Source organism: Dermochelys coriacea, chromosome 3 (genome assembly GCF_009764565.3).
Source record: "Dermochelys coriacea isolate rDerCor1 chromosome 3, rDerCor1.pri.v4, whole genome shotgun sequence".
Classification (NCBI taxonomy): domain Eukaryota; kingdom Metazoa; phylum Chordata; order Testudines; family Dermochelyidae; genus Dermochelys; species Dermochelys coriacea.
Genome location: NC_050070.1, coordinates 63,285,332 through 63,301,259, shown reverse-complemented (window position 1 = coordinate 63,301,259; position 15,928 = coordinate 63,285,332). Strand labels below are relative to the sequence as shown.

General features: G+C 37.9%; 1 protein-coding gene across 3 annotated transcripts in view; it reads right to left on the bottom strand.

The window, feature by feature from the left end:
- BCKDHB (branched chain keto acid dehydrogenase E1 subunit beta) overlaps positions 1-15,928 on the bottom strand; it is a 321,362-nt gene that overhangs the window by 85,240 nt on the left and 220,194 nt on the right. For all 3 annotated transcript variants that reach the window (XM_043510554.1, XM_043510556.1, XM_038397167.2), the window contains exon 9: positions 2,255-2,341. In XM_043510554.1, the coding sequence (XP_043366489.1) occupies positions 2,255-2,341 (87 nt within the window). The remainder of the gene's footprint in view (positions 1-2,254; positions 2,342-15,928) is intronic.

The window sequence follows — 15,928 nt, the reverse complement described above, 5'->3', positions numbered from 1 at the left end:
TTGTATACCAAGAAGAAACGGAGCTTGACTAAATTCTGTGCCAAAACCTCTTGTATTTAGATTTATTTTAAAGTAGATTGTACGGTAAAATAGTTAAGATTTTCTAAGCTAAATTCTCCAGATTTCCATATTAAAATATGAATGTAAAACCAAGAGGTACTATCCCGAAATAGATGCTTTTGGTATAGACAGCATATAATGTCCCTTCGGTTTAAGGCTTCCTAGGTTTCATTTTTTTTTAAATAAATTATATTAGTCAAAAAGAAGTTTCTGATATGAATAATGAACCCATGACAGATTTATCAGATGCTGGGCATTTTTTTCTTAATAGAGTTTCAAAAAGATAAAAAGTATGATGTAATGATTCTCCCAAATTATATGATGGAATTTTTAATTTTTTCTTTTTTGTTATTTTATTCCCCCCCCCCATTTTTGCATTGATGCATGTAATTTATTTTATTTAAATTAATTAGTATGGGACTTTCACATGATTTGAGAAGTAACTTTTTCTTAAGCATTACTACTTTCTAACAATTATTCAGCAGTTGCAACAATGAATACCTTGCTGGATTTTGTTTTCTATTTACTTATTTCATAATATGTGGCATATTCAACTCTTTAAACACACTGCAGACTTTAAAGAGACTTCACAGACTTCACCAATGGGCTATACTGTATTTTGGTTCAGTTTCTCCTATTTTTCTTTTTTAGTAGGAACATAAAAAATCTTGACATGTCAGATTCTGCATTCCCCATTGTCCTGCAAAATATATATCACTTTTAGCAGTACCTTACATCTCAAGTAGTGCTATTGTAATCAATAAGACTACCCCCAAGGTTAAGACACTACTACTCAGTGTCAAGAAGTTTGGCAGAATCAGATTCTAAAGAGTGAGATTATATTTTAGTGGGGAGCAATACTGTCATCCTGACAGGTGTCTGCATCATCTCCTAGACTGTTAAATAAAATTAAAACTTTAAAAAACTTGTTTCTTTCACAAAATAAAATTTTTAGATGAAATAAAATGTTTTAGCTCCTTTCAAGAAAGGTTTTTTTTCCCCCTCTTTGTTCAGATAAATTACAGCAATAAATACAAACACCAAAGGTTTTTTATTCACCCAACATAGAAGAAAAAGTGCAAGCCCAAAAGAATACATTAAATGTAAAAACAACCCATTAAAATATTCTTACATTTGATATTTTCAATGCACAAAGCTCAGGAAATTGAAAGATACAGTTCCCCAGCAACTGTAAATCAGCCCTTTTATGCTGTAACTTATTCCCATGTTTTTTTAACTAGTGCTGTTGTGCCTATATGGAGCTCTACATTTGCAGAATTGGGTCCTTAATAAGTTGTCATTTTTAATACCATATTGAACCATTACATCATAATGTGGTGAAGAAGTATGCTTTGGTCTGGTGGGTTTTAGTTTCTAATTTAAATATGCCAAAAAAAGAAAAGAGGAAAACATTTCTTAAATGATCCTTTTTGAGGACAACAATAAAATGTAAATCAGGTTTTAAGTAAATTCAGCAAGAACTGGAAACAATCCAGCAGGGAGATTTTTTCCCCACACTTAACAGCACATACTGTACATTTTTCAGTGAATGTTTCAAACGTAAATCCTTACCCACACTAAAATTAAAATTTCCACTTCAGCAGTTGCTATTAGCATAAAGTACTTTAGATGCATGGTATCCTTAGTGTTAGGACAAACTAATGTACACTAAATTGAAACTTCTGAATATTTAAGACCAATCTCAAACAATGCTTCAGAAAAAGATTTTGTTTAGTTGAAGATATACATCAAAAATTCAAAGGACATATTATCCACATAAAGCTATGGTGTATTTATTATTTCTATAAATAAATATTTATTTGTATTAAATACAGTTTATTTATATATTTTTATATATAAGTAAAAATTAGGGTAAGAATATATTAGGCAATCTGGCAAACATTTATTTAATTAAAACTGAAACCTGATCACGTCAATTCCAACCCTTTCCCTTATTTTACATTGAAGCAAATGACTTCAGCTAGTAGCACTGTGGAAGTTATATTAGTTCATCTCCTTTCTGCCAGATTCATTCTCCAAAGAACATACAGTGATAGCACTGACAAGGTGGTAAAGCCAAGTGAGAGATTTTAACATTTAATTTATTAAAACCTTGCCTTTTAATCTACTGATAAATACTCTTTTTGCAAACGTACATGGTCAGGCATGTAAAACATAATTAACTTGACTGTACCTGAACAGTGGAACTAATCTCAGATGCAAAGCCTCCTGTCAGAGGGGCCTCATGGCTAATCAGCAGTCGCCCAGTCTTCACCACTGACTGAAAAGAAACAAGAATACCTCTTTTTTAAAAAAAATCAGGTAATATTTGTATCAAACTAGATCTCTGAAGCAATCTTTTTTACTATATTACATGAGAAATAATACAAATTCTGTAATTTTAAGCTGCAATGATAAAATATACACTGTCCCTTACTGCCTCAGTACAACATTTTATTTGCACAGATGAATGAGCCTAAACAGCCAAGTTTTGATATTAGCAGAATGGGAATGAATTGCTAGATTTTCTTTGGGAACAGAGCATCAATAGCGTATTTTATTTGTAAACTAACAATGAGAATAGCATTAAATTCCATTAGTTTGAATTGACCTTATGAATGTAAACAATGACATTTCTGAGGGAAAACAAAAATTGAGTTGAAGAAAAAAAACAGCAAGGGCTCATTATCTGGCTATACCAAAAGAAGGACAGGAGATGCTTGATATGGTTTTAATCAGGCTGCAACTTTGTTATTAGATGTCTAGGACAACCAGACAAATAAAAGTGCACAGAAAAGATAACCCGATGTTCATTCAATATCTACCCAGGAGGCTTCTGCCAGCTCCCCTCTTTCTCCATCCAGTTCTCCCACTCAACCCATTGCTGGGACTTTACACTCCCCCCACCTTGAACTAGGGTTAAAGTGGGCTATAAGAAAGGGGGGATGGCTCTCTTCCGTACCAGTCACAGGGACCCCGAATGCCCCCCGTTATGGTCCTTTTACCAACACCTCCTTTTTAAGTTCATTACCAAGCCATTTATCTGGTCACTGTATCCCTTCCTATGGAGTACCTGTACCGGGCATCTGCCCCACACTTACATAATGAGTTGTGACATCATAGCCTAACTTCCTTTCCTACTCACCATAAGAAAGCCCTCCCTGAACCCGCTGTGGGGAAGGCAAAAAAACCCAACCCTACTCCACCTAGATAGTGAGGGAAAAATTCCTTCCCAGACCCCCTAGAAAGGAGCGGCTAGCACGAAGCCCACAGCAGGTCCTGGCCACACCTGGTATTTTGCCACCTCAAAGGGAGGGAGGTTGAGAACTGCTCCATCTACTTTTCCCACCAGGCTTGTCCCTTTTCAACTCCCCAGCCTTCCGGTCCCTGGGGACAAATCAGCATCACCCAGCTGATCCACTCCCACTTTTGTAACAGCCTCTCCCTTCCGCCCGGACCCCCCCAGCCTGTAAAGCACTATTCTCTTTCATTAGGTAAGCTGGACAACGGTCCCCCCTCTTCAAGGTGTGGTGAATCCTAAAGGAGCAGGTGATAACATTTATAGGATCAGGTCATCCATAAAGCTCACAGACCTTGAAAACATTCGAATAAAAGTTTGCTTGCTAAAGAAAATTGAGAGCCATAAGCAAGAAGGCAATGATTTTTATATTGCAACTACAGGCAAAATTTCTTATGAAAAAGACAGAAACAATATGCAAATGTTAGGAGATTTTAATGTGAACTGTTCAAAAAATAGCTACATAACACATATTATATACCATGAGTGCCAAACAAACAAGCAGTGATTCATGAAAAAGTTTTGGTTATAGCAGATATGTGTTTATGCTTGGTTTTCTGTGAACCATAAGAACAACAGTTAAGTGTTGTTAGCCCCATAACCAGTGCAAGATTCCAGTATATCTGACCATCATGAAATATGTTGTTGTAACTATTTGCTACATCTCCTTGACCCGAGCAACACCAGATACCCACAGAGTCAAAACATGTTGACAGTCATGTTTCACTTTTCATAATACTCATTTTATCATTTTGTAAAGTGCATATAAAAGTTACATGAACTTCTGGAGTAGCACAGCAGAAAAATAAAGGATTTGTATATTTTAATCTTTTGAGGCCTATTGCAATCCGATTTTTAAAGCTAAGTACAAGAAGCCCCAAGAGTTAGGTACAACTTTCCTAACAGTTCTGCTCTTTGATCTAAAATCTGAGTGGATGCTATTATAGCAAAACCCTCAGAGACAATTTCTCCATCCACTAGGACAGCCAAGTGATATCTTGAAGCTAAAAGGTAACTGCTATTTACTATAGAACACAGATTAAACCCTGATTTGAGTATGTCTCATTTCTTTAGGAGCCCAGGCGTGCTTTAGTTGTTTTGAACAGCTGGACCACAGATGCATTGGCGAGAGGCAACTCTGTAAGTACTATATTCTGTAAACGAAGCAGCTTTGCAACAGTCACAGAGATACAAGACAAAAAATCATTTAAACATCAAAAAGTAATCTGCAGTTAAGCAGTCTTGAATTTCTTTTCACTTGCACTGAAATTCATATTAAAGAGCAGGAGCTATTAACTACACCTAAATCTACCAAAAATTCTTAGAGACAGTTCCTCATTGCAGAACAAAATGTACTAATCATCTCACTCATGTTTTTGACTAATGAGATAAAGAATTTTACTGAATCATTTTTTAAAATTTTTGATTTTTTTTTTAAACAAAAGGACATTCTGTTTCGATATTCTTCTTATATAATTTTGTTCTGAGAAGGGTGTATACTGGAATCTGGAGTGTTCCAAGCTATTTTTAAAACTACAGTACACTTTTTAATTTTGAGAATTTCACAACATGAAACATACACCCATCATATCAACTGTTGAGAATAAAACGTGGAAACCAACTGTGGAAACCTTTATTCCTGTGAGAAATCCTTACTTGTACAATCAGTCCCATTGACCCCAAGGAGATTGATCACATGTGTAAAGACTGTTAGAGTGAATAAGGATTTACATTGTCAGACCCTAAGATTTCCTTTGATTTTAAAACTGGATGGAGATTGGCCCCAGTGCCACATGACAAATAATGGCACTATTTCTCAGTAAAATAGAAGCAACCAGATTACTGTGGAGAAGTGCTTCACACCATGTGACCATTCAGAAGCTGTGCAGCATGAAAAGGAGTAACAGAATTTATTTTAACTACTGTTGTCTCCCTGAAATTACTAAAACCATTTCATTTTTACATACCTGGAAATATACCTTTACTTGCAGAAGCAAAGGGACTGATAAATCTAACTAAGCTGGGTAGATATATTTCTTGTACCAAAATTTAATGAAAATAAGCTATCTACTTTGAAAATGTAACACTGAGTCGCAGTGTGAATTGCCTAATTTCTGTATTTGGAGAAAGGTTCAGCTTCACAAATAATTGTGTTATTATCTACAACACACATGAAAAATTGTTAACTGTCGCTTGTAGAAGGATAATGCTTTCAATAGAACATTATATGATCATTTATTTCTAAAATTTAAAAAAAGATTTATTCCCTCTTAAACCTGGGGTCAAAGTCACTCCATATTTGTCTAACCAAGTATGCAGTGTCAGGGATAATTGAACACAATCCCAATTCACAGAAAGGCAAAGGTGGACCAAGAGCGTGCCCTTATTCACCAAAGACATGCATACCATGCTACCAGAAGCTCTGTAATAAAGCACAGAGGCATATGACAGTAGGGACCTCATTCTATACTTACTTAAGTCAATTGGAGATATACTGGCATAAAAATGGAGAAACATAGTACTTCATCAGGTGCTTATTTTTAAAAAACATTGCTGGCATTACTCTCCCCCCCCCTCCACACCACTCTGTCTGACACCCCTTTATAGGGGAGTTGGGGAAGGATGTTAGAAAAGAATGAATTTCACAATCCATGTCGTAATTATTTTCTTCTCTTTTTTGCCTGGTGTATGTTTTGTTTGGATTTTCTTCCCCACCCTCCATTTTACGGAACCTCTGTGTTTAACTAAATCTCGTTGGCTTTCATGTGTTCAAAGTAGAACACACACTTATTTTACGTTATGTAGAGTATTTAAAAGGAAAAAAATACAGTGAATACTGCATGGTTCAGAGGATTAGTACTGAGATATAAAAAACTTTTCTTCTTTTTGAATTTAATTCAAGTTACTCATGACGGAACGTTTGTTGCCATCCGATAGCTAATCAGGACAAAAGAAAAGCACTGGTAGCATTAATGCAGTGCCTAACGGCACCTTGCTGTCAGTTGCAATCCAGTGCCCAAAGATGCAACAGGCCCAGAGACCTTAGCTACCCTTGTCATCAGTCCTTCCAGGCAGTGCTGAGGCACAATTAGCAAGGCACTGCTTCAAAACTGTTATGCCATTGCCTGTGCTGTACCAGCTCAATGGAGAAAGGACTCCAAGACTCATGATTTCTAAATTCACTCTAAATTATATATATTATATATATATAAATAAAAGAAAAAAACAAACAAAATGTACTTTCCCCTTACTACTTTCCTATTGGGATTGCTTTAAAATACTCCAGTATGTTGGTAGGGAATATGAAGATTACAAAGTAACATATTGTCAGATTATAAAAAAGGCAGCATGTCCACCCTGATAAGGAAATGTGGTAAAATTAAAGCTTCACCTTCGTAAGTCTAATATTTGTGAACTATGCCCTAAGGCTTCTCTGATCTATGGCCCTATATTTTTGCAATGAAGCGTCTTTGCAAATTAGTTTCCCTCTCTCTCACCACTCTCTTTATCCAAAAGGTTCTATAATTATTTTAAATACCATTTTCCTCCTGAATTCACAATTCATTATTTTGGCAGCTTTTTCTACACCTCCAAGTGTCGACAACAGCGGGAAATAATATGATTCTGGCAATTATACAAGTTCTGAAATGTATGTGCTGAAGTCATCACATACTATGCTCTTATTGATGAGAAAGCAGGCTTAACTAAAACTGACTGTCAGCCAGATGCATTTTACATTATTACTTTAAACATATCTCCAGGGTACAATTTCCACTGTAACCAGATGGTTCATTATCAGGCCAATACCCCTGTAGAGAACTATGAAAAGCTAAAAGTACAAATTTTGCTACTCTCTTGTGTCACAATGGACCAATTGTGTCTATTTTCTAAGCACTAATAAAAGTCCATTCTCAGAGTAAAAGGATCTTCAGTCCATTATGTACAAGCCTGGCAGAATCTGACGTCTATCTTTTTTATAATTTTGACAGATAATATAGACGTTTTGTTCTTAAAGCATTTTTTTTTCTATTTTTATCAATTTAAATTTTCACAGCTGCAGGCAATTATTGGGTGGATGGACTGAATTATTTAATGACAGTAGACATTGATATTCTAAAAGTTAAAGTTTTATAAAAACTGTTAAAATATAAATTGTCAACATCACGTCAAAATATACCAAGTAAATATCCTTAAATCCACAGATCATAGCCGTTTTTACTGTTCATTTACTAGTCTATTTATAACAAGCCTAATTCAAAAAAGTCTAAATTCACTGGATCTTGACTCAGCTCTCAAGAAGCATTTTTCTTACTTTGCCTAGCTGTTGTTTTTATTATAGCTGAAAATATTTTTTTCATTAGCATGACTATGTACAGTGAAATCAACATTTATTGATAAAAATCTAATCATTCCAAGTCTAATTACTGAAAAAGTAATTATCCACGTGTGCTTTAGAATGGGAAAAAAGCTAAGTATTTTAATTCTATAATTTTTCAGAGATAATTATAATTTCTTTGTAGAAAAATAAAGTTTCATTTTTGAAAAGTGTAAGAAAAATGTTCAGTTATTGAACTTTTCTTTTTAAAATGTTCCACTTCATATGATTTTAAAAAATTCATTTACCCAAAACCACATTTTTTCACTGAAAACTGGAGTTTCCATATATGAAAATTTTTGAAAACTATTCGTAAAAACCATCAGTAAAAATATTGCAAAAATTAAAAATGTACCTATTTCAAATGCTTAAAAATATAAAATTATTCATGAAATTGATTCCCCATTTTTAACCAGTTCTAATTATTTAGTTCTCTGTAAATTTATAAAATGTTCTGGGGAAAAAAATCCCTCCAAAATGGCCTCAGATCAAGACATTTATTAATGTTCAGTAACATAAATGAAGTTGTTCATCAGATTTTTAATGGTGAATGAAGAGGAAAATAGAGATTTTGCTCTCATAGAGATGAGATTCTAGAGAGTGGTTGGAAGATAAAGCATTTTATGACTGAGGCTCTGATGTTCAAGCCTTTTCACTCTTCTGCCACTAAAATGGTCTATTTGGTAAACCTGTAACTCACCTGTACAGAATGAATACCTGCAAGAATTAGGAATACTCTGTGTTCTTTAAAGTTACATTGCAACTGAAAAGAATATTCTCATACACCAAAGAAAGATTATATTAATTAGCTAACCATATACAAAAAATGAAAATCTAATACTCAGATATATAATCACATTCCTTTAACAAAAAGAAAAGGAGTACCCGTGGCACCTTAGAGACTAACAAATTTATTAGAGCATAAGCTTTCGTGAGATACAGCTCACTTCACATGAAAGCTTATGCTCTAATAAATTTGTTAGTCTCTAAGGTGCCACGGGTACTCCTTTTCTTTTTGCGAATACAGACTAACACGGCTGCTACTCTGAAACCATTCCTTTAACAGTGTCAGATTTCCACAGAAAGGAAAAAAGAACAGGAGTACTTGCGGCCAGTGGTGAGCTGGAGCCGGTTCCCACCGGTTCGCTAGAATCAGTTGTTAAATTTAGAAGCCCTTTTAGAACTGGTTGTTCTGCGAGGGACAACTGGTTCTAAAAGGGCTTCTAAATTTAACCGGCCAGAAGTGGCGCCTTAGGCGCCGACTCCATGGGTGCTCCAGCCCTGGAACACCCCTGGGGAAAATTTGGTGAGTGCAGAGCACCCACCAGCAGCTTCTCGCCCCACCCCCGGCCCCAGCTCACCTCCATCCACCTCCTCCCCTGAACGCGCCACCCCACTCTGCTTCTCCGCCCCCGCCCAGGCTTCCCGCGAATCAGCTGTTCACGCGGGAAGCTGGGGCGGGCTGAGAAGCAAGCGGCAGCTTCCCACTCAGGCCCAGGGAGGCGGAGGTGAGCTGGGGCGGGGGGGGGCACGAGGAGGGCCACCGTGCCGCAGCAGGTAACCCGGGGTGTGTGCGCGCGCGCAGGGGAACCGCTCCTCGCCCCAGCTCACCTGCGCCACACTCAGCCTGAGTGTGAAGCCGCTGCCTGCTTCTCAGCCCTCCCAGGCTTCCTGCCGAACAGCTGATTCATGGAAAGCCGGGGGAAGGGGGGCACGGAGAAGCAGAGCAGGGCGGTGCATTCAGGGGTGGATGCGGAGGCGAGCTGGGGCCAGGCGAGGAGCTGCTGTTGGGTGCTCTGTACCCACCAAATTTTTCTCGTGGGTGCTCCAACCCCAGAGCACCCACGGAGTCGGTGCCTAAGGTGCCACTTTTGATGTGATCAGTGGGGGGAGTGGCTGCTCCCCTTGATCCCCCCCAGGAGCCAGAGGGACCTGCCGGATGTTTCCTGGGAGCTGCCCCAGGTAAGCACCTCCGGGACTCCCCACCTCGCCCTCCGGTGGGTCCCTCTGGCTCTTAGAGGTGGGCACCCACTATGGTGGCCCACGAGACCCTCCTTCCCGGTTCTGAGGCAGTCAGGGGACAGGGGATAGGGGTGGATAGGGCAGGGGTCCTTGGGGGGGGGGGCATCAAGGAATGCAAGGGGTAGGATGGGGCAGGAGTCCCGGCAGGCAGGGGTAGGCCATGACCCTCTTGTGGGGTGAGGAGGGAACCAGTTGTTAAGACTTGGCAGCTCATCACTGCTTGTGGCACTTGAGACTAATTCATTTATTTGAGCATAAGCTTTCGTGGGCTACAGCCCACATCGGATACATAGAATGGAACATATAGTAAGAAGATGTGTGTTTATATATATTCACACACACACACACACACACACACACACACACACACACCATGAAAAGGTGTGTGTGTGTGTGTGTGTGTGTGTGTGTGTGTGTGTGTGTGTGTAAAAAGGGGTTGAGACCCATCCACTTCCATATTCTTTTTTCTGTGCATCACAGGAAGGACACTCTCTTGGACTTAAAAAGAAAAGGAGTACTTGTGGCACCTTAGAGGCTAACAAATTTGAGCATGAGCTTTTGTGAGCTACAGCTCATGTCATCAGATGCATGCAGTGGAAAATACAGTGGGGAGATTTTATATACACAGAGAACATGAAACAATGGGTATTACCATGCACACTAATGAGAGTGATCAGGTGAGGTGAGCTATTACCAGCAGGAGAGGAAAAAAAAAACAAACCTTTTGTAGTGATAATCAAGGTGGGCTATTTCCAGCAGTTGTCGAGAACGAGTGAGGAACAGTGGGGGGAGGGAGGGAAATAAACATGGGGAAATACTATTATTCCCCCCCACACACTGTTCCTCACATGTTCTTCTCAACTGCTGGAAATGGCCCACCTTGATCATCACTACAAAAGGGTTTTTTTTCCTCTCCCGCTGGTAATAGCTCACCTCACCTGATCATTCTCGTTAGTGTGCATGGTAATAACCATTGTTTCATGTTCTCTGTGTATATAAAATCAGAATATATACAGAATAATACATATACAGAATAATATACAGAAAGAATGTGGAAGTGGATGGGTCTCAACCCCTTTTTAAATTTATTCTGACCTTTTGGAACAAAAGACAGGAACTGGTAGAAGTAAAACAAGGATTCAACAACATTCAGTTCCAAAAAAGCCAACCAAAAAATATTCTAAAGGAAGAAAATCAAATGAATAAAAATGTAGTCTAGTTACCGTATGATGTTCCTTTGGCTCTTTGAAAGTAATTTTTGTTCAGACCCATATTTTAGATATTGTTTTTTGATTTATCAAACTGAAATTTGAAATAAGAATCAAAGATTTTCATCTGATGAATCTAAACAGTGTTGCTACAGCTGCAAAGGGACATTAAACACTAAGTGGCCTAATGGAAAAAGCATAAAAATGTTCAGTATGATGAAAAGATGCAATTGCCAGACAACTCAATGAAAACGAACAAAAAAAAAGGTGATCTCTCCACTTAACCATATTAAGTCCAGTCAGTTATTTTTATTTTCTCTCTTCTCCCACAAGAAGAAAAAAAGCATAAGACATTAATTACATACTTTCACAATGCCAGATAACATTACTATATGTTCTTCAACTTCAGACATTTTGCTTTATTATAGATTATTGTGCTACATTTTTGTTTTATGTATTTAAATGTTTTATATTCTGTATGCTAAATATAACCATTAAATGAAAAAGCTAATACTTTTTAAATGTTTCCAATAAGATTTAAAGGGACATCCCTACCTCAAAAATAATCAAATTTCTTTCAAATTAAGGCTTGGAGCAAACTATGAAATTAGCAAGGCAAATCATTTTAACATGTATAATGAACAGGAAGGCACCACAAATTACAGATGACTTGTATCCTGTGGTGAAAGAATTGGGCCTAAGAGATTTAAAACTGACATTTTCATCAGTTAAGGAAACCAAGGGTGTAAAGAAGACTAATACAGTTACATGAATTATAATGGCCCTGTATTACTCTATTTTCCTGATCAAATGAAAAAGAAAGAATAATTTTAAAAAATTAAAGAACTGTTTAGAATTAAGAATTTCAGGATTCAGAGCTCTCCATTAAAACAAACTTTCACAATGAAACAAACATTTATAACCATATGTCTATCACCATCCATATCCCTTTGACCCTCAATTAGCAAAGTACTTAAGCATGTTCTTAAGTCCTAGGGAAATTGCACCCCTTTCCACCATTCTCTGCTGGCCTCTAACTTCTTAAGAAGGTTCTGTCTTTGAGGAAGGGACTGTGTTTTCAGCTCTGTGTTGATGCTGTTGCCATACTGTTAATCATATCCTGTATGACTGAGGGTACCTGTGTTTAGAGTAGGTAGGCTGAGTCTCTTCGCTGTTCCAAGACACACACACACACACACTTATTAAAGGCGTCAATATGCACGTTGCCTAAGTGAACATCTGCTGGTCCTTCTCCAATTCCCCTCGGGCTAGGGTTTGTCTAAAAGTCAAGACATTTAATAGTTTATTGTCGCCTGAATAAACACAGCTTTGATCAGAATTCCTTGCTACATCACTTCTAAATATTAGATTATTAAGGTAGCTTTCTCGTTCAGTTTGGGATTTACGATTACTCCCTGGTGATTTAGGTTAGCCACAGTTGTAACTTTCTGTTTTAATTATTGATGCATTTAGAGGAAACTACATTGTGAGCTCTACAGTTGTACAGCAGACAGAAGAATATACAAGGAGCCTACGCACTATCATAAGCAAATTAATAATAAAAAGTAACATCTAGGAGGCAATTACCTGATAGTACTGCCTGCAGCCTTTCAAGTTTAGGCATTTTTTGTATTTCATATAGGCCACTTCCTTTGAAGTCAACCTAACAAACCCAAGTTGAAAGACAAGTTATCCTAGATGGCTGAGGGTGTGCCAGTTTGACAAATAGCATGTTCTTCTTAGACATTTGTCACAGAAGTATTGATGAACTGATGGAAGATCACCTAAGTGTGAAGTTATTCATTATATAAGTTCCAGTTGTCTGGAATTAAGAATTTCAGGGTCTGGAGCAATCTATTAAAACAAACCTTCACATGCAACTATCATTCCTATCAATTGGAAATATAAGAAGCAATTCTAAACAGATGACTGGAAAGAATAAACTCTAGAGTTTAACAAAATCAGGAGAGAGCAATTAGTTAAGAAATGTTTTAATAAGATCCCCAAGATGACTATCAATCTAAAAATATTAATAAAGTTGATTATAAATTCTTGCAAATACAGTAACTGACTGGTTTGCTTATGTGCACAATGGTTTTCTTCAGGGACATTTTAAACCAGTAGGTCATACAGATAATACAGATTTGCATAACAGTTGATCCGCTGTAACAAGCGGCATGGCCAAAATTTGGCAGTATTTCAGAGGAAACAACGATGATCAGGTTTGCTGGGAAATTAAAAGGAGAAAACTGTAGATAATAATAATAAAAAGTCTCCAGGAGCCTTTTTTAAAGAATATTTATGGAATATTTTTATTTCTAATTATGCTTTTCTTACAAATAGATTTAATGATGATGAATTTACTAATCGGGAGAAAATGCCTGAATTAAATTATATAAGTAATACTCCTACTATGGCTTTATGTCCATAAAATTTTGGATTAAAAAGAAGATGGAATTTTTAAAATAAGCTTTCTGGCACTGTGGACAATATAGTGATAAAGTTCCTCCTCTACCTTGGTGGATCTTGCGCTTACTGGCAGATTTGCTCACCTTGGAGCTTCACGGTAGCCCTCGGCTTGGCCGTTTTTCTGAACCCACAGTCCAGGTCGACGACTCCTGTGTCTGACCAGGAGTTGGGAGGTTTGGGGGAACCCAGGCCCGCCCTCTACTCCAGGTTCCAGCCCAGGACCCTGTGGAATGCAGCTGTCTAGAGTGCCTCCTGGAACAGCTGTGCGACAGCTACAACTCCCTGGGCTACTTCCCCATGGCCTCTCCCAACACCTTTATCCTCACCATAGGGCCTTTCTCCTGATGTCTGATAATGCTTGTACTCCTCAGTCCTCCAACAATATGCATTCTCACTCTCAGCTCCTAGCGCCTCTTGCTCTCAGCTCCTTACACGCACACCACAAACTGAAGTGAGCTCCTTTTTTTTTTTAAACCCAGGTGTCCTGATTAACCTGCCTTAATTGATTCTAGCAGCTTCTTGATTAGCTGCAGATATTCTAATCAGCCTGTCTTAATTGTCTCCAGAAGGTTTCTGATTGTTCTGGAACCTTCCCTGTTACCTTATCCAGGGAAAAGGGACCTACTTAGCCTGGGGCTAATATATCTGCCTTCTGTTACTCTCCTGTAGCCATCTGGCCCGACCCTGTCACAATATTATATGGATGGCCGTGTGTTAAAATTCTATGAGGCACACCTTTTATGGCATCTAAAATTCATCTGTCTACAGATGAACCAGCCCAAAGGAAGATAATATTTTGTCTGTCATCTCTCCTTCAGGGCTCCTGCGCACAGTACATTTGCATTATCTGTTGGTTGAGATGTTGAAGGACTTGAGATAACCTTCCCCTCCTCTAAAGTTGGAAAAACATTTGCTGGCTCCAAATGAATGAAATCCTTAGCAGGAATGCCTGCTAAATCTGGCCTGGTGGGCCAAAGAGTCTGTACTTACTGTACAGAGTTATATGTCCCTGTTGGAAAGCTGGAATGAGGAAACAGGTTAATAAGTTTGGATAAATCCTTAAAACATTTCCAAAGGATTCTCCAAACAACTTGATCCTACTGTAAAAGGGGATGAATAAAATTATCTCTAGATGTACAGGGTCCTTCTTATTTCTTGCTTTTAATAATGTTTTTTCTTAGGCTGGGCGACCAGGTTGGACCTGGTTAAAACAGCCTTGGCTGGCTCTGCTCAGGATATTGCTACTCTTAGCCAACTGACTGTCCAGATAACAGCTTTTATTTATGGAGCATTTCCCCTTCTTTCTACTTTATATACAACTGTTTTGTTCCTATATAAAATGTTAGAACAGCAACGAACAACAACAAAAAGAAGCTTCTGGAAACCATGATGAGAAACTAGATCAAATTCAGTGTGACAAAGCAGCAAAAATATCTTCTGTTCTCATGACAGATCCCAGATTCTCATGCCATATATAACATTCTATATATAAACAGGGTCTTATAATGGGAAATGTCAGGCAATCTTAACTATAGGAGGCACTATCAGCTTCCCTCCACTTAAAAACTGTTTGAACAGAAGATGGTCCCCTGGCTAATGGCTAAGAATAAGGAATCTGTTTTGAGAACAGATGACATTCTTGTTGCCTTATGTTGAATTTGAGCCAATTCATCCCATCAGAGTCTTCAGAAACTTTGGTTTTTCCCCCCTTTTAATTCAGCTTGGTGTTGTGAAGTGTTTTATTAGACCTAAGACCTCAATTCATTCAGAGAATCACTCAATCATTTGTTTAACTTTAAGCACACCTGTAGGCCCATATGCTTAAGTGCTTTGTAAGATCAGGACCTTATGTAGCAATAAGAATAAAATGAAGAGAAACAGAAGTAGTAAATCAGGTACTGAGCCATTTAGGTATGATCCAGTGTCCACTGAAGTAAATGAAAAGATTGGCATTGACTTTAATTGGTATGGAATCAGGTCCCTAGTGAAGGGCAGCAAAATTAAACCTGTGACCCAATAAGAAATAAATGCAACATATTCCTGCCTCCCTGGGATTAGAGGTTACACATTTAGAATGTTTCACTATAAAGCACACTTAGCTTCAGTCCCTTAGCTTGGATTTAGATGTACATATATCTCATAAGCAATATTAAGAGAAGACACCTAACTGTATGTAAAGATGCTGAGAGAAAAGAAATCAGGGCACAGTTGAACAGCAGGCTTTTGCTGGAGGGGAGAATCACTCAGCTCACCACACTGTGTCAAACCACACTGTGTCACTGTGTGCTTCTGATGATTATTCACTAAGAATAATAGAATTAATCTCATGAGATAGGTGACCTTTCAAGAGACTACTTAAGAGAGGTAGAAAGTATGATTGGACCCCTTTCTCAGACCCTTTACTTAAAGCCACAATACCAGGGATACTAGCAAAAAATGCATTCCCCTTCTCATGTGTGTATACTTGTGGAAGATTATGATGGATGCAGTTCAGCA